This window comes from Micromys minutus (genome assembly GCF_963924665.1).
Source record: "Micromys minutus genome assembly, chromosome: 12".
Taxonomy (NCBI): domain Eukaryota; kingdom Metazoa; phylum Chordata; class Mammalia; order Rodentia; family Muridae; genus Micromys; species Micromys minutus.
Genome location: NC_137981.1, coordinates 13078843 through 13106549, shown reverse-complemented (window position 1 = coordinate 13106549; position 27707 = coordinate 13078843). Strand labels below are relative to the sequence as shown.

Sequence of the window (27707 nt, the reverse complement as noted above, 5' to 3'; positions counted from 1 at the left end):
GCCAGGAAAAAGCAAAAGAGACAGGAGAAATTACTTTCAAGGAGGAGGAGTTGTAAAAAATAGGTAATAAAGAAAAAACACCCTGAAGTAGAAAGAAAGGCAGATGTGCTCCTGTGTGCAATATCTGCTTCTGTGTTTTCACAGTAACCCACTGCCCTGTAACCTCCTCCCCTGCGGGTGGAGGGGACCAATGGCTGGCACTGTAAGCCTGGTTAATAACATACAGGGAAGGCAGTAGACCCAAATGGGAAGTAAATACACTCCCTCCGATGGCAAATTAAGCTTATGCAACAGCAGACTGCCTTCCAAATACCCATAGACACCTCTAGACAATAGTAGATCCCAGCCTTCCTCAGAGACACCTCTCCTTCTGAAGATAGTGGGGTGAAAGCAGAATGCACAGGGTCCAAGATGCACACATGAGTGGTGGTTGTGGGTTCATCTCTACACAAGTCACTTAGCCCACCCTTTCTACAGCCGGGGACACACTGAGTGAGAGTAGGAGAAATAGGCAAGACGACAGGGTGAAGGGCTGCAGACCCCATTGTCTAGTCTGGATACAGTGATGACAATCATCAGTTGACACCAACTGGAGCACAATCAACAACAGTCAAGGAAGGGCTGGGCTTGCAGGCTGCCATTCTTTATCTCTTGACATGGTGCCTATTGATAGTTTCTGGGAGGGGAGGAGGAAATCACTGTCTTTAGTTGAGTCTCCATGGCTGAGCCAACCAGGCTTCAATGGATAGATCCAAACTCAGTTACACAGATGGTCATTGTTAATCTTACTCGGTTACAAATCTAAGCACATAGACGTGAACATGAGAGAGATATTTGTGAGGAGAGCTTAGGGTGTACAGGGAAGTGAGGGATCTGAGAGGGGTGAAAACGTTTACAATGCATGGAATACTCGTGGAAAAATGGTTTGGAAAAAGTATCAGGTGCTTCCATGACTAGGTGCACCAGGTGACTGTGACAGTAGTTACCCAGGATTGCCCATGACTCTAAGCTCACGGCCGGGCTCTGAGCCACGATCTATTACATGAGAGGTGCTGACCTCGCCCTGCTGCAGAGGAGGTGAGTCTACATACTGGTTTGGGCATTCAATATTTGGTCTCCTTCTAAAGTTTCTGATCTCCATCCTGGGTCTGTCCTGTGTCATCTCCTGAGTCCCTTTGGGAAAGGTGAAGAGAGGTGGCTATGGTTCTAAGATGAGGACAGGCTTGATAGACAGGCCTTGCTGGAGCTGGACTGGGGGACCTGGTGCAGTTCTCAGAGAACAGTGGATGTCCCATGACCATAGGCCTTCCTTAGAGGAATGAAGAGAGTGGGAGGTAAAGGCTTTGGATCACTCTCACCCTTGGTAATCTGTTGAATGTGAAAAAGAATTTAGAAACAAAGGGCATCCTCCTCACACATGGGCAGGATGTTCCAGGACTGGCAGAACTAGCCTTTATATGTCATGTTATGATGGGGTCAGTGAGCAGGTATCTGACCTGAGAAACAAATGAAGAGAGGGTGAAGAAGGTGGTGTATAAAAATGTTTTAAGCACTGCATTCATGGGACAGAGGGATGCCATTCTCTTTCCTGCAGACATATTTCTTTATTAAGATTCAGATAGCCGTGCCCCCAGGGTGCTGAACACTGGCCCAGACACAGCTTTGACATTCTAGGGTTGTTGCAAGAGTTTCATTGTTTTCTGAATCCAAGGTATAAAGCTAGAGATTCTGGTGAACACCCGAGGAGGTGTCCCAGTACACAAGCGATAACTGACAATGCCCTGAGCCACTCCATCACACACAAAGGGTCCCCCTGAGTCTCCCTGTGGACAGAAAGAAGGAAGTCTTAGTAAATAGCTTCTTATCACCTCTCTCCAGGCTCATTTTCTCTCTGTTCTCTGTTCCCACTTAGCCCTGGGTTTTCAGATGGGAAGCAGCAGTGCTCCCATTGACCTTAATTCTGAACAGGACAGAATAGAGTATGACTCACTGACTAGAGTGTCTCTGCCTGGCTGTGTCCTTCCTTCAGGTTAACTAGACTGAGCTCTCCTATTTTCTCATGAACAATAGATTGGCTCAGGCGAAATGCCAGATTCCCATGTTGTTCCCTCCATATTCTCTAGACTAGCCGTGGTCATACAGCTGGAGAAAGCCTGGCTCTGCATCTGCAGTATTACTCTGTCCCTGGGCAAACCTTTGAAGATTGTTATGTCCTTTCTTACCCCAGCAGTGGCCTTCCTCTCATTGGGATTTCCCACACAGAGCTGGATGGAGTTGTTGTAGTTTTTGGACATGTCTTGGCACATCTGGCCCTTTTGAACTTTTAGATTCACTTCTTGAAGTGTGTTTGACAATGTACAATTGGCCAAGTTTCCCCAACCTGCCACTGTGCACACCTGCCCAGGGTTCACCCAGTCCTGGATCTTTGGAAGGGCAATAGTCTTCACAGCGCTATTGAGTTGAGCTTTGCGTTTCAGCTGGTCAGAAAGATGAAGAATAACTGTTAACTTCTGACACCCTCAGCAAGCTTAAACCAGGGATGAGGTGGCCTGTATCTTCCCCATTTGCAAACCTCCTCCACTCCCACTGTAGGCCCATTCTACTACCCTGGACCAATAGATCAGCCACTTAGAAGAGAAAATTGGACTGATACACCAGTGATCTATGGGAGTAAACCGGAAATCAGTAAAATGGTACCTTCAGGAGCATGATGTCATTAACCAGTGTTACACCATCAAAGTCCTCGTGAGGTTTAGCTTTAAGAACAGGAATGAGCTGGGTGTTTTTTTGTTTCTTGATATTATGAGCACCTAAGGTGACAGTTATATTCCTGTGAAAAGAAGATGGGTTAGGTACAACACAGGAGCAATGAAGCAGTTCCTGAAATGCAGGCTGAGGGCTCAGTGCAAGGAAGAACTTGGCTGAGTCAAATAGCAAGAATTTATGGGGGAGTTTTTCCTTAGGCCTTCAGTAACCACCCATCCATTCAGACCCTTTACCAACACTATTGGGTCCTTGTTTCACAACCACTTTAGGCCAAATAGGATAAAGTCAGGTTGATCTTCACCTTTGGTTCTGCATATTCAGGGACAGCCAGGATTTGTTGTTCTTTGGTCAGTCCCAGGCATCAAAACCCATTTGCTTCTCCTTACCTCCCATTACAGTGGGCTGCTGTCATTACGATGTCTTTTTCCACCAAGAAACCGCCACAGCGAATGGAGGCTAATTTGCTATCATAAAATTTTATGAATGCCATGTAGGGCCGGGAGTGGGGTTTGGACTCTGTACCCCATAAGATTTCTCCTGGAAAAAAAAGAAAAAGCTTATTCTGAATCTTTGTGCTCATTGAATAATCCCGGAGGCTGGAATAAGGGACATTTCATGCTTGGAGTGTGGGCTTGACGTGAATGAAGAATAGATCCTTTGTAGCGGCTGTCACACAGTGAGAAAGGGAGCTTGGCCTGCTGTGATGGACCATACAGAGCCTGCTGCCTGACATCACTTTTCCCTGGTTTTCAATTTCTTCTTGTAGTTGTGATGGTGCCAAGACTTTCCCTTGAATCAAATTAAATCTCATGCACACATTAAGGATGAATCAGCACATGCTGTCCAGCAGATCTAGAACACACTCCACACAACTACAGTTGCTCCCGTGTCTCATGATTCACCTGGCATCCTTACATAAGCACTGGGCTCTGCCTGAAGTGAGCATAACTCAGTATTGGGGTAGAGAACTCTGGCTGCTTTTCCTCTATTCTGACTCATGATACATAGGAAGTACTCCACTTAGAGATGAGATTGTTGTATAAACACTGAAAGGCTCTCAAATGTGCTAAGTGAGAAGCTGGGAGGAAGCCTCCTAATGTAGTCTAAACTTCAGCATAGATGAAGTTGCCTTCCTAAGGCATTGAAATAGCATTCAGGATGAAGAAGGGAGAACACAGAGGACTAGTAGGGATCATAGAGAGGAGAGGAGATGAGTTGGAGGATCCTATGTCTTCCTTTTCCATCAAGCTGTGGAGCAGAGATGAAGCCAAACTTGGCTGGCTCTGCTAGGTTGTGGCTAACTGTCATGGCAGACCCATGTGATTCAGAAACACAGAGACAAAACCAGGGTGACACCTGGAAACCTGTCTAGCGAAATTCTTCTAGTCTTAATGTAGGTGGAAACCCCTGGATAAAGCTGTTGGCTCTTAGGTTTGTACAACTGGATCTTCCAGCCCTCATTTTCAACAGCAGCTTTTCAGTAGGGTCCTATGATATGTTTCTAATTCTTCACTTTTAGGTGACTAAGTACTCACCGGGTGCCACTGCAAGTAGTTCGTTGTGGTTTTGGTGACCTATTTATCCAGTGCTAGAGCCGGGGTTCAGCTACCTTCTCAGATGAACCAAGTCAGGAGTAGATCTTAGATACAGCCTGACAGGACGCTATGCGAATGTCAGTGCTGGAAGCCACATGCCACAGCTCTGGGGACCTGGATGGTAGCTTACCTCCTTCAGTGTTGGCCGGTAAGATAGCCACCAGGAAGACCAGGAGCAGGAACATCCTCTTCAGGGTCTGACTAGGTATCAATTGATCACTTCGTTACTTCTCACAACTTTTAAACCATCAGGTGAGGAAAGAGGTCCGGAGCCAGAGACCTCTCATTTCCTGTGATATTCAAGATCCGAGTTCTTGCCACATCGGTGTGGTGAAGGCACAGGAAACACACTGTTGTCAGTTGCTGGTGAGCGTGACCACATTCCCCACAGGAATGCTGGATGCTGAGAAGGGCAGGAGAGCTTATTAAGACCTTCCACACTAGGCGGAGGGCAAGTACCCTCTCCTGCTCAGGGAATTGCAGCAGGATGCCTCTGTGTCCTGAGTTTGTGATCAGGTAATTGTCTCCTTTAAAAAAATAACATCTCTACATCCCATACTAATCTCTATGAGTTTTTTTTTTTTTTCTTTTGCTTTTGCACAAGGACTTTTGGTTCCAGATTTAAGCTGAGTCATCTATTAATACCCCGAGAGCTTTGAACACTTTGGGGGTTGGGATGAAGAATTAGGATGAAACGTTATTGGGATGTTGATGACAGTGTCAGGAGGTAAGAAAATGACTGCATGAGGAAGGATTTGACAAACGCTCAGGGTCCCATGCTATAAAAACACTGATGTCCTCATCATGTTGATATCTCAAAGGTCTCCAATATTTTGTCACCAAAGTAGTTAGTGGCACAGAAGTAGAGACAAAGAGCAGAAAGAAAGCCATGCTGTGGGCGCTGAGTGGGCGTTCGCAGTGTGTCCACGCTGTCAAGGCAACCGGGTCCTCAGCGAAGACTGTGAGCAATGTAGGCAAAGCTCCTTACCGCTTGCCTCTCTGCCTCTGCTGGGCAGTCAGCTGGGGTTTGTCCTGCAGTTCTGTATATGCAGGTGCCTGGTTGATGTCAGCTTTTGCATGTAACCCCCAAGTGCACTTCTTCTTAGAATGCCAGAGTCAACCTGACATCGAGACCATTCCCGGCCATCTTGTCATTTAGCATAGGCATAGGCAACTTCTGATGTAAGCTGCATGTAGCTCTCATGCGGACTTTGCATCTGGCACATCAAAGCTGGAACATTGGAACACATTTTCATTTGCATTGCCTTCCCCAGGGATACCACAGGGATTATTATTATCTTGTGACTCTTTTAATTTACTTGTATCCTCTTCCCATCAATTCGCAAATGGTGAACACATTCGGTAATGTTGGAGTAATTATTAAATATCTGTGTGATACCATATATCTGCAAAAACAAAATCCATAAGGCCACACACCAAGAAAATTAAAGATGCTATGTTACTCCTGAAGCCCCGATTATCACTTAAATACATCTGGTCCTGGGCTGTCACAATTTCCACTTCTGACTTTTTGTATCTTGATAGAGCTGTCACATTTTCCTGGTAGTTCAACGTCTTTTGAGCTGCTGGGACAGGCTCTTGCCCTAGCCTTCTGCCTCACACATGGCTCACAGCCCCGTATCTCAGGGCTTCCTGGGAACCAGTCAGACTGTCAAGCAGCCGCAGTGTGAGTGCCTCTCCTGCTCCCTGTGGACCTTCCCAGAACTTACTGCTGTTCTGACCAAGGGCTGGAGAGTCTGTGTGTGAGCTTGGATACCATGTGGGGAATGAAGTTTGTTTGCTCATGTGAGGATTTCACTGATAGATGTGTAACTGCCTTAGGACTTTGTGAGTAGAAGGAAGGGAAACGAACATCTGCTGATCTTTTAAAAGGACAGTGTATGTAGGACTGCAGTGAGGTCTCAAGTTGCCAGGAAAGATGCATGAAAGCAATGGGTGGGACATTCTCACGTTGGATGGAAAAAGCCATCACAGAGGTCCTCCCCTGGAGCCCAGAGGACGTATATAGGGTAAGCTCAGACAAGGACATGCAAGCTCATTTTCCTTGTGTCTTATCTCACTCTTTCTTTTCCTGCCCAGCCCTCTCTTTAGACCTCTGGGTCCCTATCACCCACAACTTCTGTGTTAAGATCACAGAGGAGCAAGGGGCTCCTGCTGTGATAGCTACACTTTGGAACCTCTCTTCCTAGGCCCAGAAAGCGGAAAGACCAGCAGGAAAACGAGCCCTTGGCAGTACTTTATCTGAACATGGGATGGTGCTGCCTGTTGTTTCCGGACAACATCTTATCCCATTAAAGATCTGATGATTATGTATTCTTGGAGTCTGTTTAAAAATTAAAAAAAAGAATTGCCACTGTTGCAAAAAAGTAGAAAGCACAAGTTTGATAATTATAGCTGTTTTCACTAGTAAATCACAGTCTTCTACAGCTGTAAAACAGCACTCCTCTTGGACATTCTCCATTTTTCTGTACGGAAACACTGACCCTGTAGGATAATGCCATTCTGTTGCTCCTTCTGGTTGTGTTTCCATGGATCTGGAATGATGATACCTCATGCTTCGTACATGGTCATTTCTTTATTGACCAACCAGAACTTACTAGATAGTAGGGAAGCCCTATGCACATTCAGGACTATGGTGGGGCCTAGAAAAGGAGGAGAGTGTAAAGACCAGAGCGAGAGACAGGGAGGAGGTGGGGGTCATGACCCAAAGCCCCAATTCATCTTTCTGATCTGGACCCTTAGGATGAATCTTCCAGGAGGAGGGTTTGCTTCCACGGTCTCCTGAGCTCTACCAAGTAGACTACAGGGATTGGTTTGCACAATTTTGGATGTTTTGGAAGAAAACCAAAAGAAGCAAGCTTTTGTTTGTTTGTTTGTTTTTGTAAGTGGGAAATGGATGTTCCCAGACTTAACAGAGAAAAGCCTACGGCCTTGCACCGGCCTCTCTCCTTGTTTCCAAGGAATACGTAGTTCTGCGGCCCAACTGCTCAGGCAGAGTGTGGAAAGCTACACTGCACTTTCCCTTTGCCACCATCTGGTGATGGGCTTCTGAGATGCGCTGATTCTCCAGGGGTGTGAGAGCAAAGCCGAGGGTCAGAGCCGAGGATGAGAAATGAGGCAGACTGAGTGGCAAGTTACTCGTCTGGCAAGACAATGTGTAGACACCATGTGATGGGAAGTCCTGGAGAGCTGTGACCAGGGGCCTGGGAATCCAATAGTCTTCTGGGTAAGAGAGCCCTAGGTAGCATGTGTTTGGACATTTTTGTGGTAAGGAGACACCAGCAAACAGTGTCTGTGGTAAAAGCAAATGTAAAGTTTGACTGGAGTTCATTTGTTTAGCATCCAAGGGAAGGAAGGGTGTTCTGAAGAGGCGCGTAGTTTGTCCAAGGATAATGTAGAATGGAATGAGTGGGTGACAATATTTTAATTTTCTAAGACAAAAGAAACATGGCATCTTATTTTGACAAAATACATGTGAGATCTATAATACTTGCATATTTATATTTTGAAGAACACATTGCGTATATTTTGTATATTAAGGTAACCACAGATGTGCAACAAAACATAAATTTATAATTAAGACAAGAAAGGAAATACACTGTTCATCATTGTAGAGAGAACTAAAATTTATATTTTTTACATGTCAATAATTCAGTTTGTTCTACAATTAATTACTTAGTGTCAGAGAATGATACTGATTATTTTAACAATTGTATTTGTTAACATATAAGAGGGAATAGTATAGAAGAATATAAACTTTCAAACAAATTCCTCTCAGAAATGATTATGTTGAAGTAGTAACATGTACATGCATAGTTATTTATTATATAGTCTGATATTGTTTTTTTACCACTTGTCATTTTGTTCAGCTTGAGGGGTAAGTGTCTGAATATATGATATTTCTAACATCAGGGAAATGTTATAGTTTATTTTGGCTTTCTAAACCTGTCAGTTGTTCAGCATGGAGCTTTACCCCACGATTCTCTCATTAGAAATGAGCACCAAGCATGTGTTCTTGGGTGGGCTGGAGGTATGAAAGGACCACTCTGGAGTTGGAGAGGCACCGGCCTGTAGTCCTGACTTCTGCAGCCCTTTCCCCCTCTGTCTTTACACCCTGCTTGTTCCAGATGCTCTGATAGGTCATATTTTAATTCGTTTTACTCCTATATGGCCAGGCCCTTTGCACTGTGTTCCAGCAACTCCAGAAGAAATCCTTGCATGCTTCAATACCACGGTGTGTTGAAGGGGCCACACTTTCAAGCGACACAGCATTTCAACATACAAGCAGAACAGGAAGAGGTAACAGAAAATTTGATAGTTACAGTCCGATCTGCAAAATAATTCAATTTATAATAAACAGGTAAAGAGAACAGGATAAAGACACTTTAATAGTCAATGATTTGTGGGGAAACTCAGACTCCCTGGATACACCACAGCTCCTCCATCTATGGCTCAGGGGACATCATGGGAGAGGGGTTGGAAAGGTTGTAAGAGCCAGAGCACCAGGAGGTGTGCTGTGAAACAGTGTATCCTAGAAATGGCTGCATAAACAAAATCAGAGCTAACACATCTGCTGGGTGAAATTCTGCTGGGTCTGATCCCCAGACAAGAACTACAAGCATCTATTGTGTGCAGAGAGGAGAATTAGAACCTCCTGTGAATGAGCTCCCTTACTGGTTGTCCAATTCAGAATGGCCATTCTTGACACACATACCCAACAAAAAGAGACCCAGTCGGTTGTGTTTGTGACAATAACAGATGTCTTGCTGACTAGTCTTAAGCCAACTTGATAAAGGCTAGAGTCATTTGGAAAGAGAAAATCTCAATTAAGAAAATGCCTGTACGGCATTTGCTTTTATTAATTGATATGGGAGGGCACAGCCTGTTGTGGGTAGTGCTGCCCCAGGGCTGCTGGTCCTGGGCTCTATAAGAAAGTAGGCTGAACAAGCTTGAGGAACAAGCCAATAAACAGCATTCCTACATGGCCTCTGCATCAGCTCCTGCCTCCAGGCTCCTGCTTCGAATTCCTGTCCTGACTTCCTTCAGTGATGCACTGTGACCTAAGAGTTTGTAAGATGAAATAACCTGTTTCCCAAGTTGCTTTTGGTCATTGTGTTTATCATAGCAACAGAAAATCTAAGACAGATACATAATCAACTTTCCATTAAAAGCACAGCAAAAGATGCTAGTAAGAGAATGAAAGCCGTGGCAGAGAACATTTGCCAAAGATGTAACTGATAAGACACCATTAAGGAAACAGTTGTCAAGTGGATTTAAAATATCACAATACAAAAAAGAGTAAACTCACCTGGATGGTGGAGGTACACCATTAATCCCAGCACTGGGGACACAGAGGCAGATGGATCTCTGAGTTTGAGTTCAGCCTGGTCTGCAGATCAAGTTCTAGGGCCACACAGAGAAACCCCATCTAAAAAACCACAAACAGCAAGAGCAGCGGCAAGAGTAAACCCAACCAAACCAATGCACAGACACCCAGACAAAGAGAAACAGAACAGACAAGCATGTAAGAAGTAATTCCACATCATTTGCCCTATAAGGAAAAGGCACTTAAGAGAGCCACAGGATCCACTGCACATCTGTTAGAATGGCCAAAACCCAACCTACCGGTTGCAGCAGTCTCCACAGGATCCACTGCACATCTGTTAGAATGGCCAAAACCCAACCTACCGGTTGCAGCAGTCTCTGGCAGGAATGTGGAGACAGAGTAGCTCTCTTCCAATCCAGATGCTAAATGCCATTTTTTGACATAGTATAGACTTTTTTCACAAAATGAAACATATGCCTACCGTACGATCTAACAATTGAGTTTCTTAGCACTTTATTAAAAATTGCATACACATAAACCCTGCACAGGTCTGTTCATAGCAACTTGATTCTTAATGATCAAACTTGGGGGTAGCCAAGTTTCCTGAACCAGGTGGACAGAACAATGAACCCTGGAACCTCCAAAGAATGGGATTTTATTTAGCATTATAAGGAAATGAGCTAATGTGAGCAAAGACTCTTATTCTGTAATAACAAAGTCGAGGCTAGCAAAAGGAAAACCACTCTTGACATCACTCAGAAAGGAGTGCCAGCCTTGGGAAAGGGGAAAGGTTGACATGCTGATACGGTGAGGACAGTGGTTGTTGAAGTCTCCTCCTCCTTCAAAAAAGATTTATTTATGTATTTTGTGTATATGAGTGCTCTATTTTTATGTTTGGCTACATGCCAAAATTAAGCAGCGGACAGAAGAGGGCATCAGGTCCCTTTATAGATGGTTGTGAGCCACCGTGTGACTGCTGGGAATTGAACTCAGGATCTCTGGAAGAGCAGTTGGTGCTCTGAACTGCTGAGCCATCTCTCCAGCTCTTGACTGAATAATTTCTGCTCCCTTTGCCTCACAGGCTGGTTCTGCAGAGTGTTATAACCTTCATGCTCTTCCAGCACAATCACGCTCCCAAATCCCTCATCCTGGTTCAGGATGTGAAGCCTTACCTAGTGACTGCTGTAGCTCGGGACTTCTCCATTTTCTGATTGTCTACACTCTCATGGAACCGACTGCCTACTTCCTCCTTACTCTCAGGGTTCCAAGCAAGCATTGGCTGCCATCTATGGAGAGCTTCCTGGCTATTGAGAAGCCCTGAGTACACGTCATACTGAAAATGGACCATAATGATAGTCGCTTACTGCTGAGAAGCCACGAACAGATGTAGAAGCTCCTTAATCTTAACTCCTAAATAAAAGAAGCTAACCTGGCAAGATGCTGGTGACTCAACACCCAGAAAATGCAAGCTCTAGAAATTCAACTAATATCAAGGGGAAAAAGCCCCATGCCATAATATAAAACGTATTGGTAAGTTATCAGCTGTTTGTTTAGGCTCATGGAAAGCACACTTCGGAAGTGAGGGGAACCTCTCGTCTCAAACTCAAGCAGGTTCCTTTCAAGCATCCTCCAAAACTTGTCCCAGGGCATTCTCTAATACCGTTCCAGGAAGAAAGGGAAACTATAAACAGTCCAGGGCATTAAAAACGCGGTGCCCGTGAGAACGGCTGGACGGCTTTCAACACAGATTCCTCTGCAGTACCCCACAGTATAAAAATGTCTGCGGAGGGAAGAGCTTCCGAGAAGCTCCTCCGCGGAGAGAATGCTGCGTACAACCAGGACTCCCGTGGGCTGCCTCAGGTTCCCTTAGTAGATTTCTGCTAGCGATGACGTTACAAGCACTGTGTGATGAGGTTACTTTAGCTTGTCCTCTCATTCAGGCTCTGCGCCGGTCTCAGCCGGATGCTGTAAGGGCTCAAAGTGATGACGTTTGCCATCGCTCTGCTACTTCTCACTCACTCTTTAACTTTTGCTTGCTATGTACTTAACAGACTTGAATCATTCAGAACCAGAAGAGCATCGCTCTCCAGACCACAGAACACCATGTTCTCTGTGTGAGGCAGCGGGAGGCATCCCTGCTGTGGCTACCGTCAGGCTCTGGGTCAGGAAGAAAGGTCCTGGAGCTGTGCAGGTGTTGACTTGAGTTCACTTTGCAACCAGAGCAGGCGAGATTTAGAGGCCAGAATCTGCATTCACATTGGTCCCTATGGTCAGGGATTGGACTGTATTTTCTTTCCTAAAGATACCCCAGGCTTCTGAGAGAAATAGAACTAAAGAGGAAAGTCATTATCCCTGGCTCTCTGACTCTCGTGGGGGTCCTGGGTCCGAGTTCTCTGCAAGTAGGACTCTCACCGCTGTTTCCTTATAGGCAACCTGGTAATAAGTGTGGAAAAATTGTCTTACCTAGATGGGCAGTTTATATCAATTGGCTCTGAGTTTATTGTGTGGACGTTTTGTTGGGTGAGAATTTACTGGTATAAATCTGATTGATAAATTACATGCCTCTAGAGTTTTGATTTTACCGGGTTACTAGGAATTGTGACTATAACCACAGGGGCGGACGACTGGGAATGTAAGCAGAGTCGGCAGCAAGAGAACTGTGAGATAGGTGCTCTCTGCATGGGGCTAGCCATGGAGTCAGCGAGACCACCGCGGCCAGAGTGTAGCTGGTGCCAGCATGGCATGGTGCCATTTTCTTTTTAAATTATTTAACACAACAACTTCCAAACTCTCCTATAAGCCCCTCCCTGTTCTTCAAATTCATGGGCTTCACTTCCCCCCATAATGTTCACAGTACGAGTGAATTCACCCCTACTATAAGTCCCTGCAGTCTTCCCTTTCTCTCCTCTTTAGGTTCTAGAACTGAGTAGTTCAAATGTGAAGAGTCACAGCAAAAGGTTCCTAAGATAACAGGCCGTTCAAGTTCTTCCGCTTGCTGCAGACGTGGGGGTGATCATCAGTTCAGGGGCCGGATGTGAGACCACATGGTCTCACGTGCAATATCCTTTCAAGACCATGTCAGAGGGGCCTGAGTGACCACAGAAACAGATTTGGAAGAAAAATGAATGTGAGAAGAAAAATTTTCTAGCAGAGGAATTTGGACAAGGCAGTCCTGGTTCTGTAGAGGTCTTGTTGAGGCCCAGGATAGTCACTCCATTGTCTGGAACTTGCATCTGTAAATAACACTGTGTCCTTAATTATTCTTTTTTTTTAAGTGATGGTTTTTGTCTTATGGCTGTGAAGGGATAACATGACCAAGGCAACTCTTATAAAGGACAACATTACTTAGTTTAATCTTTTTTTTAACATTCACTTTACTGCTCCCATCTCGATCACTCCCTCCCACAATACTTCCCACATTTCCCCTCCCCTTCTCCTCTGAGTGGGTGGGAACCCCCTGGGTATTCCTTCACCCTAGTACTTCAAGTCTCTGCGAGGCTAGGAACATCCTCTCCCACTGAGGCCAGACAAAGCAGCCCAGCTAGAAGAACACATCCCACATACAGGCAACAACTTTTGGGATAGGGCCTGCTCCAGCTGTGTGGGACCCACATGAAGACCAAGCTTCACATATGCTACATATGAGTGGGGATACCTATGTCCAGCCCATGTATGTTCTTTGGTTGGTGGTTCAATCTCTGAGAGCCTACAAGGGTCCAGGTTAGTTGACCCTGTTGGTCTTCTTGTGGAGTTTCTATCCCCTTCATGGCCTTAAATCCTTCCTCCTATTCTTCCATAAAAGTCCCTAAACTGTGGGATTCTGTATCTGTCTGAGTCAGCTGCTTGTTGGAGACTCAAAGAGGACAGCCATGTTAGACTCCTGTTTGCAAGCATAACAGAATATCATTAATAGTGTCAGGGATTGGTGCTTGGCCTTGGGAAGGGTCTCAAGTTGGGTTGGTTACTGGTTGGAAAGGCAAACATTTAGTTGGGTCTGGTTTAAGGGTTCAGAGGTTTAGTCCACTATCATTATGACAGGAAACATGTCAATATGCAGGCAGATGCGAGGCTGGAGGAGCAGAGAGTTCTACATCTTGATCTGAAGGTAGCAGGGAGAAGACTTTTCCACATTGGGTGTAGCTTGTATATGAAACCTCAAAGCCTACCTCCAGAAGGCCACATCTACTTCAACAATGCCACACCTCTTAATAGTCCTACTCCTTATGGGCCAAGAATTCAAACACATGAATCTATGGAGGTCATACCTATTCTAATGGCCACAGTTTTCTTTCGGAAAGCAGTTTTACCCATGGTTAAACTATTTCACATTTAAGATTCCTGGGCATATGTAATTACTTATAGAAGGTGTGGGGTTTTGATATCTTTCTTCCTCTTGTCCTGCAGGGTCCTTCATAATTTGATCTACAGGCCATGAGCATCAGCAGGGTTCTATGAACTCCAGTTATTTTTCTAGTAGCCATTTTCTATGTCCATTTTAAGTTATTTTAGTAGAATGAAGGTACTACATTCACAGTTGTGATATTTATACTAGACTTGAATATTCTTACTTTTGTAGTGAACTTAATTTTTATAAATTAAGATATAATTACATTCCTTTCCCATTCCCTTTCCTCTTTCAACCCCTTAAATACTCTCCTGCTTCCTCTCATATTCATATCTCATTCTCTTTCTTTTTGTTAAATATTTGTGTGTGTGTGTGTGTGTGTGTGTGTGTGTGTGTGTGTGTGTGTGTGTGATGTGTTGGGGGATAGGATACAGCATAGGATCCCCTGAAGCTACAGTTAGACACAGGTGTGAATTGCCTGAGGTGGGTGCTGGGAACCAAACTCAGGTCCTTTGGAGGAACAGTAAGCACTCTTAACCATGGAACCATCTTGCTAGCCCTAGAATCTCTTTTTAAAAAATTATTATTGTTACACATATATAAATGCATAAATATATAATGTAATAATCCATTGAGTTTGTTTAGTGTTTCTTATTTGTATATGATTTCAGGGCTGATCACTTGGTATCAGATAACCTATCAGAGACTCAACCCTGAGGAAGAGCATTTCTTCTGCTTCCAGCATTCCTCAGTTGCCTATAGCTCTTCCTTTAGGGTTGGAGCCCCCGAGATTCCCCTCCTGGGTTAACATGTTTATTGGTAACTGTTACTTGTTTAGCTCTTGTTTCGGCAGCTATATTATTGAGGTATCATGAGTGAAGCCTCCTTGTCATTTCTAGGAGACTCAATCACACAGCACATGTCCTGATTCTCTGGCTCTTACCATCTTCTGAGATATTCCCTGAGCCTTAGGTTCAGGCGTTGTGTTGTAGGTGGACATTGGAGCTGGACATCCCATGATCCTCTGTTCTCTGCATTCTGAACACCTGTGGGTTTTTTTTTTTTTTTTTTTTTTTTTTTTTTTGTAATGGTCTCTGTCTCTTTTAAAAAAAAAGCTTCTTTGATGAGGGAGGAGATCTACCTTTATGTGTGGGCATAAAGATAAGTATTTAGAATTTGGTAAGAAATTATACTGGCTTAGTAGAGTGAAGGTAGTAGACTCTCCTCTAAAGTCCATGCTCTCATTAACTCCAGGAATTGGTTGGATTTCCAGTGCCTAGCGTGCCTTTCCTCCTGTTGAGCAGACTTTAGATTTAATTGGACAGCTGTTGGTTACTGCCAGGATATAAGTGCCACTAGTCTTCTGTGAGTGAAGACTGATCACCCCAACAGCAGGTTAGTGAGCATTTGCCATTCTTCCCACTGCATCTCCAGAGCCAACACTGCTATGGAAACTATCTGCTTCTCACACCATTTACGTCGTGACACAGGGTTCGGAGCCCCCCTTACACAAAGGGCAGATGACAGGTCTTAACAGAGAAATTGGCTGCTGTAATGTTGAGACTGGTGAATGACTGGGTAGTACATACCTTTTGAACTTAGATAGATGCCCAGGTCCCTGCTTAGAATCCTTTTTGCTGAGACATAGAAAGACTGGTATCAGAGGAATACTCTGGTTGTCCCCACTGTTACAACAGATGGCTAAGAAAGGCTTTGGAACTCTCACCAAGGAGGTGTGAGAGCCTCAGTGGGAAGGGTGCTGGTGGGGAGAGTGGTCTCCCAGTCCCTTGGGCCCTTCAGATCTGCTTGTTACACTGAGCACATGGATTTGGTCACGACAAGAGCACAACATTGGACATCTGGACCTTCAGTCATGTTTTCCTTCAGAAGAGAATTCCTTCACAGCCTAGACCTACCTATATTAGTGGGTTAGGACCCCAAATGAGACTTTAAGTCGTGTGTGTGTGTGTGTGTGTGTGTGTGTGTGTGTGTGTGTGTGTGTGTAATGGAGTGCTAAACATTTAAAGACCAAGGAGAATGACGATATGGTTAGGGCCTGCAGGATCTCATGGGAAAGAGGCACCAGGACTGTAGGGAGTTGTAGAAACCTTTCTAAACTGAAGTCTGGTCTGGAAGCTGCCTTGGATGTGCTGACAGGAACAGGAAGACATGCAAAGAGGTGGGGGTTCCCTTGGGTTCCCTTGGGTTCCCTTGTTATTAGGCAGTGTTCTGGGGCTCCAAGAAAATGCCACAGGACAAATGGGATGTGGGGGACTTTTCTGATGCTCTCTGCTCTTCCAACTGGCAAGAGTTGTCTCCATTTGCTAGCACAGCCATTTAACAGTGAGATCGTCATCCCTAAGAAACTGCAAGTAGTCGGTAATTCCCATGGACATGCAGTTGCCAGAGAATGATTGGGTGCTGCCAGAGGTGAGCTGCTGGCTCCAGTTTTGTTGAGAATTGCCTACACTGAGCATTAAACAAATGGCCTTCCGACAGGAGTTACATGCAAAACGATGAACTCGGATAGATGCCCAGAGGAATTCACCAAAGCATTGTGTATGCGCCCAGTTGGATTTGGTACGGCATCTGGTCATTAACTATTTCACTTAAGACTATAGAAACTGAAGAAATTCAGATCATCACGCTATGAGATGTAATTAACATTTGATGTATCAGAAAAACCTTTCCAGCTGATTCTGTGTAGTTACTTTAAGATGTTTAAAGTCTGATTTCAATCTACATGATTTTGGTGAGGTTTTATTTGATGTAGACAACCACAGACTAGTCTTTAGGGCAAACACTCCATTCTTTTAGTCAACATTTGGTCTGCAGTCTTATATAACTTCAGGCTACTAAGAGAGTGAAGTAGCTCTTCACCACCGGAAATGGAAACACGGACCTGTAACGTAGTGCTCTCGGTATGATGTGAGGTTTTAGAGAAGAACTGCTGTCTCTGCTGGACGCTGCCTTGCTTCTAGTCTGACTTTTGTGATTTGTGTTCCTACGAACATCAGCATTTGTTTAAATATTCTGATGTTCTATTGTTCCCTCTCGTCTAGTACTTACATAGTATAAGCTTTTGCATTTGTGTGTATTTAAGGTTTAGTTTTGAGTGTGGTGTAAGGAATTTATTCACTATTATTTTTCCCCATTTAAGTAACAATCTGCTTGTCCTCACACCACGTATAAAAAAATTCATGCTTTTTTTTTCCACTTTAAGATTTATTTATGTATTTATTTTATGTATGAGTGCTCTATATACATGTGTACCTGCAGGCCAGCAGAGGGCATCAGATCACATTATAGATGGCCATGAGCCACCATGTGGTTGCTGGGGATTGGATTTAGGACCCTGGGAAGAACAGCCAGTGCTTTTAACCACTGAGCCCTCTCTCCAGCCCCAGAAGTTCATTGTTTTCATGGGTTTGAGATTTGTCTTAAATGGGGACTTTAATGGAATTTCACCTCTGCCCTTCGATCAAACTTATCTGTCTGCATAGCTCAGCACTGAGTGGGAAGGTTTCAGGGAGACAGCCTTGTCCTGGGAGAAGCTGGTTCAGGCAGTGAGATGAGGGAACAGGGGAACGCACGTCTTAGGGAGGGGAAACCGCTCATCCTGACCCCCAGGCTGAGGCGGGTAGGCGACTGTCCAGGCGCAGGTCATTGGGCACCCACTGGAGAAGGACTGTTTATGCTCCTTCAGTATAGAAACCTAATCCTGCTAGAAAGGGCGTACATGAGAAGTGACAGCCGCTGAACCCTCGTGAGTAGCCGTCCTGTTAGAGAGGCCCCGTGGATTCCCCTTGCACTCTGTGCCGTCTGAGAATGCAGGAAAAAATAGCTGTGATCTAGTGACCGTGATCATCAGACACAGGATGCTGGTGCCCTGACTTTGAATTTCTCAGCCTCTGAAACGTAGCAAAATAAATGTTTGTTGTTTAGTAAACCGCTAAAGCACCACACAGTGGCATTTTGACCTAGGAGTTCAAACCCATGAAGACAGCACTAAATAATATTTAATAAACAAAAATTTACACTGTCCAGGAGACATTAAGAAGGGCTATGGAAATCCCCCGGAGAAGGTCTGCACCTGAGACTGGGAGTCAGTAAGTCCCTGATACTATGGTGCAAGGCGTCTCATTGTTCTTTTGATCCAGGGGATGAAGCTCTGGATTTTAGTGAATACAGCTGGAGGGTTACCATTGTTGCTTCCATAGGAGACAATGCCCTGGGCCACATTGTTACACACCAGAGGGCCACCAGAATCACCCTGTGGGCAGAGAAGGAAAAGGACATGAAGCTAGGCTTTCTGGCTCTTGCTGCCAAATGATATAGGCTCCCAGAGAAAGGTATGGGTTGGGGGCTTCCTTTAGTTGTCTATGTGTCTGCACATTGCTTTTGATGGGCTTGCAGGAGTCAAGTTCCTGGGTCTTTCAGCTGCTGGACTTTAGGTCCTGCTAAAGTTACTGCCTCTAGCTCTCTCCATCAAGGTACCCCCACATTCCCCAGTAAAGTAAATTGTAGGTCTTCCCATCATTCCTGAAGAGGAAAAACCCTTCACTCTGGTCTCGTCCCCAGGCTTGAGGGGAATGAGACCTGCCTTGCTGTCCTCTGTCAGTCCTGAGGACCTTGTCCCAAAGGTGTGTGGTCGCACTCTTACCTTGAAGGCAGACTTCCTTTCTCTTGGGTTTCCCACACAGATCTGAGTCTGACTGTTGTAGAACTGGAAGCGATTGATGCACTTTTGGTCCATCTGTACTCTTAGCTGCACCTCTTGGAGTACATTTGTTCCCCTGCTCTGGCTCACCCGGCCCCAGCCAGCCACTGTGCACAAATCCCCTGGCCTCAGTTTCTTGTTGTCCTGAGGCAGAGCCACTGGTTTCACCGCTCGACTTTTCCGGGCTCTCCTCCTCAGCTGTCAGGAAGGATGTAGGCATTCCAGCTCAGCTCTTTCCCACCAGCACTCAGGAATTCTGCATCCCCCTTACCACCCTGGAACCGTGCCCGGACTTCTTCCTCAAAAACCACACACACCAAGATGGAGCCAGCAAAGCCTGGAGAACCAGAGGCGAGAATGGGAGTACCTGCAGTAACATGATGTCATTCTGGATGTTCTGCGGATTGTAATCAGGATGGCGGATGGCTCTGAGCACAGTGATGTGTTGCTGGGTCCTTTCTCTCCTTTGGATGTTGTGGGCCCCAAGGGTAACATTTATGGACCTACGAAAGAAAGTTTGGGCTAGAGGTAGATTGGAGAAGCAGGATCTTAGATCCAGCAATCCAGCAGGGCAGATGAATGGCAGGCAAACAAGCTGGAGAGAGTGTGGGGCATGGGAGGGTCCTGGGCCTGAATCCTGCCTGCTGTTTCCCACAAACAGGAACCGGGAAAGCAGAATCAACTGAAACAGTTTGGGTTCACAGTTAGCACCCAGCCTGTGTCCTCCATCTTCTTCTGTTTGCTTTGATCATAGCCTACTTTTCTGTGTCTGGACCCTTGCTTCTTACCTCCCTCCTGTCCCATCCTGTCTCCAGAATTTTATTATCATTATACTTAATTGCAATTGCATGTTGTCAGGCTCTGCAGAGGGAGTCTGGGGACACTGACTTTCTGGGATGCCCCCAAGTTTCTCACCTTCCCAAGCAATGAGCTGCTGTTAGGACAAAATCTTCTCGAACCAGAAACCCTCCACAAGCACTCAGCCCTTCCGGAAGCTGGATCAGAAGAAATGCCATGTAGGGGTAGGAATTTGGCCTGGCTTCTCGGCCTCCAATGATCTTTCCTGCAAAGAAACATCTGACACTGGATGGCGCTTGCAGGGAGAGCCGAGTGTGCAGTTTTAGAAAGCCTGGAAGTTGGGGAAGGATGCATAGGAGCTTTGGGGGACATCAGGCACAGAGATAAGATGCCAAGGCTCCACAGGAGTTGCTTCTAGCTTGAAGAGAGACTCATCTCCTTCCCAGGCCTTGGGTGTTCCTTCTCCAAATGGAGAATGATATTTGTTCCACCCGAGGCTGACTCTGGCTAATTGAGGCAAGATGCTTTCTCAAAGTATGAGCTTTCTCTGTTCCCTGGTACTTCCTTCCTCAGAGAGCATCCCATGGCCCAAGGTCTACCTTCTCAAGTTATGGGACTAGATATGGACTACTGAATAAATGTATGTAGAAAATAGTTATAAAGTACTTTCTATGTGTCAGGGCCAATAACAAGACTCTTTCTTGTACATTAATCAATTTAATTGCCATAGCAACTCTATGAGGCAGCGTTAATATTATTTACATTGTATAGGTAAGGAAACTGAGGAGATGTGAGTTCAAGTAACTTGCTCAACAATACAGAGTTAGGATTGCTGCAACATATCTATTCAAGTACATAGGACAGGACCCGATCTCTGAGGTGTGGCTGGCCACTCACCTGCCTCCACTCCTTGGAGTAAAATAAAGGTCAGCAGGAGCAGGAGTGGCTGCATCTTTCCAGAACTGTTGCTTGGTCAGTTGCTGCTTGCACTTTTCTCTGCCAGACTTTTATCCTCCCCTGGAGAGGAAGGAAGGGTGGGCTGAGAAGTCACAGGTCCATTTTCCTGCTTGTGTGATATGTTTCATCATCCAAGGCTTCCTAGGAGGTTTGCACACCAACTGCCAGTGATCTAGGAGAGGAGAGAGGTGTCCACACCAATGTGGTCCCACACAGTTGCTATGTTCTTGCTGACAGCTAATTAGGAATCCAGCAAAGAGTGAGGTCTTTGAATATTGTATGCCAAGTTCACCACACACACAATAATTCAGGGAAACTGGTGACTATTTTCTTTTCTATCTCTTATTCTGGGATTATGGCTTCAGTTGACATTCAAAGATATCTGTCTGTCTGTCTATCTATCTCTATCTATCTATCTATCTATCTATCTATCTATCTATCTATCTATCCATCCATCCATCTATCCTAGTATGGTCTTAACATGACTATGTGGCTGAGGATGACCTTGAACTTCTGATGTTCCTGCCTTTACTCCTGGCTGCTGGAGTTTACCACCATGTCAGGTTTATGAGGTACTGGGGATCAAACCTAGGCTCTCATGCATGGTAGACAGTCATGATATCTGCTGAGTCAAAGCTCTCCAAATCTGAACCATTTGTTCACGTGTCTTTTGTAATGCCTAAGGACAAGGATGAATACATGATGGTGGGTGTGGGGAAGGTAGGGGTGCCAACAGCAGGAGCATGCCAATGAGGGGGAAAGAGAAAGAAATCCTCTCCTCATCCTTTCAGAAGAAAAGGACTGACCAGCCTCCCTTCATCCGTTCAGAAGCAAAGGACTGACCAAGGCTCTGGTGTGACTCATTCTTTTGGGTCACCTGAGCTACATCCCACTCCCAGAGAAAACCATAACTCACTTGCAGACTTATTTTTTTGAACTCTTAGTAAAAATGCTTTATTTTCTTCTTGCTTTATATCTCACTTACAGAGTTATGAAGTTCACAGCTTTTATACCAAAATGTAAGAAGGCTGTTTAGAAATGTCTCTGCAGTCAAATGTCACCTGACATTTCTTCTAATTCATATTTAATATTGAAAAACCAAGGTTCAGGGCAGCTCTGGGCATCTACTTTCTCCCACAGCCTTTTCTTCTCCACTCTCTGTCCTCTCTGAGCTATTCCTGGGCTGGTCTGAGCTGGTCTGCGCCAGTCTGGTCATGTCCTTAGGGTTGGAGGTAAGTGGTAGGTTTAGTTCACACAAGATTTCATACCCATTTGCATATGGAACCAAGTGAGACCTACCACAGCTTCCTCCTTTCCTACTTACTAGGGCCAACTCCCTCAAACCCAAGGGTCTCAAGGATAGGACACAGACAAAACCACCAACGAGTAGGCAAGTTCAGTCTTTATGGTAGTTCTAGAACTCTCCTTGAAGCAACAGGAACAAATTCGCTAAGTAAACATCTGTGAATTTAAACAAACCTACTTACTGTTCAAATCCCACTTTATATTTCAATATCCTCCTCAGTGAATCATGTGCTGTGATGATCTACCAGGAAAACAAACAAACAAACAAACAACAGCAAACTGAACAACAAAACCTTTGCTGGCAACAATTAGTTCAACCATAAAAGTGTTGCCTTGGACTTTATGTAGTTCATCAATTCAAACCCACGTCAAGATTTTTTGCCAATCCTGGCAAAGGTCTTAGTGTTCTCCAGGATGCCCCGCATGAAGTTTTAGTTGCTGAGAGCTCTCTGCTCTTTGCTGGTCACACCGGGGATCCTATATCATTGATGGTGCAAGACACCAGTCAGCCTGGTTTCTATTCTGCCTTGGAGATACTAACTTTAAAGGGAAGATACATTTTTTTTATTTATAACATGTACATCAAGAAGAGCTAGGGTCAAATCATGAACAGTTGGTGGGGGGTGGGGGGGAGACGACACTCAAGAGATCACTGTTACACAAAGGATGGTTATGCCTGCTGAAGAGTTTCTAACAGGGTCAGTGTTTGCTGCAGACACTTATAATCATGTATCTCTAGTGAAACAGATGAACACTCACATACTCCCTAATATATGGAGCAAGGCATGGTTTTTAAGGCTAACTCCTACAAACCTTGGAAGTTAAAGAATCTCTCTCATCTCATACATGGTTTTCCACTTATTTTATAGTTTCATGCACCTTATTCTCATCTTAATCCATGTTCTCTGACATCTCTAGCTATTTATTTATTTATTTTGTTTGTCTGTTTTCTTTTGTTTTTGAGACAGGGTTTCTCTGTTTAACCCTGTCTGAGCTGGAGCTCAGGACTAGGCTGGCCTCAAATTCAGACATCCTCCTGCCTCTGCCTCCTGACTGCAGGGATGAGAGACCTTTGCCATCACAGCCAGGCTGGATTTTGATTTGTGTGGGTGGAGTAGTTCATGGAAGAGAGAAGAGCAGCCCAGCATGGTTGCCTTTGCATTTGGTACAGTTTCATTTCAGTGATATCTCAACATTTTGCTTTGTTTTAGAAATGTTATCCGAATGAAAATAAAGGGAAAAGGATAAAATAGCCTGAATGTACAGAAGAAAGAGGGATGAAAGACACACACCCAGTACTGTAACTACAGGTGTGTGCAGGGCATTTTATACTAGAGACCATGGGATGCACGCCAACTCTCCCACTAAAAGCAACCAGAAACATGGCTTCTTAAAATGACCATACAATGTAAAATCCTGAGAACTGCCCATGCAGGAGTTATCCTCAGGCCTTAACTGAAGAAACAGTGAGTCTAAGTAGGAAGCTACAGGGAGTTACTGAGCCCACAAATTGTGAACTTCTGATAATCAAAATAGTCAGAGGCTGCTATATGACTCTTGTAGGCAGGACTGTCATCTCTTTGATGGGATTAGCATAGCTTTAACAACAAATCCAGAGAAAATATTAATCTTTATATATGAGGAAGATGTGTTATATTTTCAAGTCCTTATTTGTGCAGGACCTTGTTTTGATGTGGTGTTGTACTGGCTTGTTTTGTGTCCACTTGACACAAGCTGGAGTTATTACAGAGAAAAGAGCCTCAGTTGAGGAAATGCCTCCATGAGATCCAGCTGTAAGGCATTTTCTCAACTAGTGATCAAGGGGAGAGGGTCCAGCCCATTGTGGGTGGTGCCATCCCTGGGCTGGTAGACCTGGGTTCTATAAGAAAGCAGGCTGAGCAAGCCAGGGGAAGCAAGCCAGTAAGTGACATCCCTCCATGGCCTCTGCATCAGCTCCTGCTTCCTGACCTGCTTGAGTTCCAGTCCTGACTTTCTTTGGTGATGAACAGCAATGTGGACATGTAAGCTGAATAAATCTTTTTCTCCCCAACTTGCTTCTTGGCAATGATGTTTTGTGCAGGAATAGAAACCCTGACTAAGACAGGTGTGACTAAAAAGACATAGTTTATTTTTTTTTCACGTAGAAAATCTGTGTTCATGCAAAACACTAGAAACTTGTGCTTTATAAATACCATTTATCAGGGTGAAAAGAAGACAAAACCTTACTATTTCAGAAGATGCAACCTCTCTCACAAATTAAATGCCCAGGCAACAGCTATACCATATGTGAAAGAAGCATTATATGGCAATATTACTTTTGAATAATATCAATTTTGATACATATCAAAGCACATCAATTAAGAAAAATTTACCTCATGAGAAGATTGGATTTATTCTAGGAGCACATGGTGTGGTTGCCTTTGCATTTGGAAATCGGTTGCTCTAGTAACTAACTGATTACAGAGAAACATTATTGTTCATGTGGTGCAAGAACAAAAGGAAAAAACTGCCCAAACATTTGCTAAAATTCAGTCATTAATTGGATTTTTTTTTACGGCAAACTAGAAGCAAATCTGGTTCCATAAAACTCTACACAAATCATAATTATCCGTGAAACATCAAAATCTTTTTCTTTCAGAGCAAAAGAAAAAAATGAAAGTGTCTGGAAATAAATTGCCTTCCATATTATGCTAACAGGCAGGAAATAGAAGTGAAAGTTTAAAGTCCAGGAAGGAGGGAACCAAACTGTAATATTTGTGGATAGGGACGTACATGGAGAGACTTAAAATAATCTACAACTAAATTATCATCACTGATATAGGAGCCTAACACAGGCCCTGGATAAAAAAATAAAATCAATTGTATTTTTAGAAATAGCAACAGTGTTAGAAAATGAAAAATATAATAAGTTAATATTTAAATGCATGAAAATGATAAAATAAAATCTAAAAGAATATATGTGATACCTTTTTGGTGAAGATGATAAAAAATGAACAAGGAATCATTTAAGACTTAAACACAGAGATTCCATGTATATGAACTGCAAGACAATACTACAGAAATGCCAGTTCTCCAAAGTTGACATCTGGATCCATTCCTCTTGAGAAGTACTTTGTAGGACTCTTTCCAAGTGTGTATGTGTGTGTGTGGGGGGGCGTGTGTGAGTATGAGTGTGCTGATGTGTGACACAGCATATGGAGAGAGTTCAGAGGACAATATATGGGGTTAAAGTAAAAACTTTACCTTCTATCTATGCCACATCAAAAATTCTAGGGGAGGACATGGACCAAATGTCAATAAAGACTTGAAAATATGTTGTATCAATATCTATGATAGATAAAGATTTTATATACTATAGATAAAAGTAAACAGCATAAAGAAATTAATTGAAGGATTCGATCTATTAAAACTGGGAGGAAACAAAGACAAAGATTCTTCAGAACACACAGAATCAGCAAAAGGCTTGTGAATACATAACTGACTTCCATAAAGCAGTGTGGAAGATCAATAATTAAACATGATGGACTTTAATAGGGATCTCAGAACAGAGCATCCAGCTGACCAAGAAGCATCTGAAGAGTTGCTGATCTCATCAGGTACCACCAAAGCAGCAAATTAAAGCACTATGAGTGCCACCACCCACCCGTGGGTACTAACACAAAGGAAGACTGTGCCCAAGGAGGGCACAGAAGGCTGCATCAAGCCGGAATCACAGCACTCCAAGGGTTGGCGTAGAGAGTCAGAGAAGGGTTCTGGGGAATGTCCCACTTCCTAACATAACAGGCAATGATTGCCTAGTAAGTATTCTATTAGCAGACCCATGGAATCTGTGGAGTTTCCAAATGAGCATTATTGCAATATCTGTCTATCTATCTATCTATCTATCTATCTATCTATCTATCTATCTATCTATCATCTATCTATTGTCTGCTTGCTATAGGGTAGGTGTTGGAGAGAACATTTGAGTGGAGAGAGGACTAATTAGAGCCCACACCTTTAAATGCTTTTACTTTAATAAAAAAAAAAAAAGTGGTTTGGACAAGTAAGACTGTGATCAGTTTCACAATAGCTGGTGGCATCTGTTTCCTGCTGTTCCACTACATTTCTGTCAGTTACAGGTTTTTCTCCTTTGGGGTGTTGGGACATTAATAGTGGGTGTTTCCCACTTCCTTTCTGGGCTGCAGAAGACCCACATTCTGATCTTCTGGGCGGCTGCTGCTGGGTCAGAATCCTTCTAAGTCTCCCCACCCTCCCGAGCCCACCGAATCAAGAAACCAATTTAGTTGTTCCTGACTTTGTAAGAGACCAGGGCTATATTGACCTCAGGTCCTCAGGGTGCCTTAGTGTCACTCTTGGGAGCATCTCAGATGTCTCCACTGTGTGTGGATAGTTTATCATTGGTGCTGGGAGCAGGCTGTAGCACAAGCAGTCCTTTTGACATAAGCGTCTGCAAGATCCTTTAACAGAGAATTAGACAGGGTGCTGCTCTCTGTGAGAGAGCGGCAGGTGACTAAGCAGAGACAGAAGCTCCAGAAGACCCTGAAGCACACAACTGCAATAGCACATTTGCTGCTGTCTGCACAGACCCCTTCAGATTGAGAACTTAGAGAGAATGACACATGTGGGTATCTCAGGTCTCCAGCGTTCCCAAGGCCAGGCAGAGCTCAGTGTGAACAGAAGAGAAGTTCATCTTGAGACTCTCTTGGCAAACCTCTCAGACCATCCAAATAAGCAACAATGTCAATCATGATGTAGGTGTAGAAGGATGTGCCGTCTAGCCGGTCAGAAAAGCTTATTTTAAAGTTTTATTTAGTGACATACAGAAACATAAATTCTTTTATGGTGAATGGAAAAAGCAGAGTGTAAAATCATGTATATAATTTAATTCTAATTTTGTGGAGGGAAGAGGGCAATAACCAGAAAGAAGGGCAATTTTATATAAACCTTATTTGCATCTTTTTGAGACATGATCTCAGGATCTCTGTTGTGGATTTGGTTTATTGTTTGTATTATGTTAACGGGGTTCCCAGAAAATTACATGAGAATCCTGCATGCAAGATGCTGCAGGTCCCTGCCCTCACGTGGCTCTAACTGGTAAATAAAGTTGCCAGTGGCCAATGGCTGGGCAGGGAGACAGAGAAAGAACTTTAGTTTTCCCTGGGCAAGGTACCTGAGGGAGAAAGGAGGGAGAACTGCCATGCCAGGCAAGGAATACGATGCAGGCTTAAGAGCTGCAAAAAGAGAAGCATAGCAGCCATTAAGAGCCAGAGAAGAGTGGTCCCAGCTGCTCTGCCCCCACTGGGTCTAGGGTAGCAAAGATGTAGATTTTAGTAAGTAATAGTTTAGAAGTATCAGAGGGAGGTGTTAGTAATATGGAAGTTTGGGAGTGGTCCAGTTGTTGAGGTGACTAAGGCATATTAAATATAAGGCTGTGTGTGTGTGTGTGTGTGTGTGTGTGTGTGTGCGTGTGTGTGTGTGTATCTTTCTTTCAAAAATCCAGAGCATTAGGGAGGGTAGCAAGAACTGTCACCATTGCTGGCAGAGAGATTAGATGGGATTTAATCAACTACTGATACACTTTAATCTGCTTACAAAATGTGCTGTGGTAAAGCTGTCACAGAAATTGTTGGAGCGATTGACAGGTTCAGCTTGAGATCCATGCCATGAGAGGGAGCCCACTCCTGACATTTTCTGGAGAGTCAGGACACAGAGGCTGAATAGCCTGTAGACCTAGAATAGAACCAAACATAACTGGCAAATAACAACAAAAGTAAACAAGCAAAAACCCCAACAACAACAACAGCAATGAAAATATTCTAATGATGTTCTGCTATATCCATACATTGGCGCCCAATTGCTATCAGAGAGGCCTCA

At 44.2% G+C, this 27707-nt stretch overlaps 2 protein-coding genes across 2 annotated transcripts; both read right to left on the bottom strand.

Moving 5' to 3' along the window:
• Positions 1-1670: 1670 nt before the first annotated feature.
• Positions 1671-4546, bottom strand: LOC308428405 (mast cell protease 8-like; the record flags this gene model as incomplete). The annotated part of the gene is made up of 5 exons (XM_080926830.1): positions 1671-1823; positions 2223-2477; positions 2698-2830; positions 3153-3303; positions 4492-4546. 5 exons carry the CDS (start codon positions 4544-4546, stop codon positions 1671-1673), a joined length of 747 nt encoding a protein of 248 aa, XP_080782956.1.
• Positions 4547-18116: 13570 nt separating this feature from the next.
• LOC308428037 (cathepsin G-like) lies at positions 18117-20523 on the bottom strand (the record flags this gene model as incomplete). The annotated part of the gene is given in 6 exon segments (XM_080926325.1): positions 18117-18176; positions 18180-18326; positions 18717-18971; positions 19141-19276; positions 19689-19836; positions 20469-20523. Coding segments are annotated over 6 exon segments (801 nt in total).
• Between the last annotated feature and the right edge of the window lie 7184 nt (positions 20524-27707).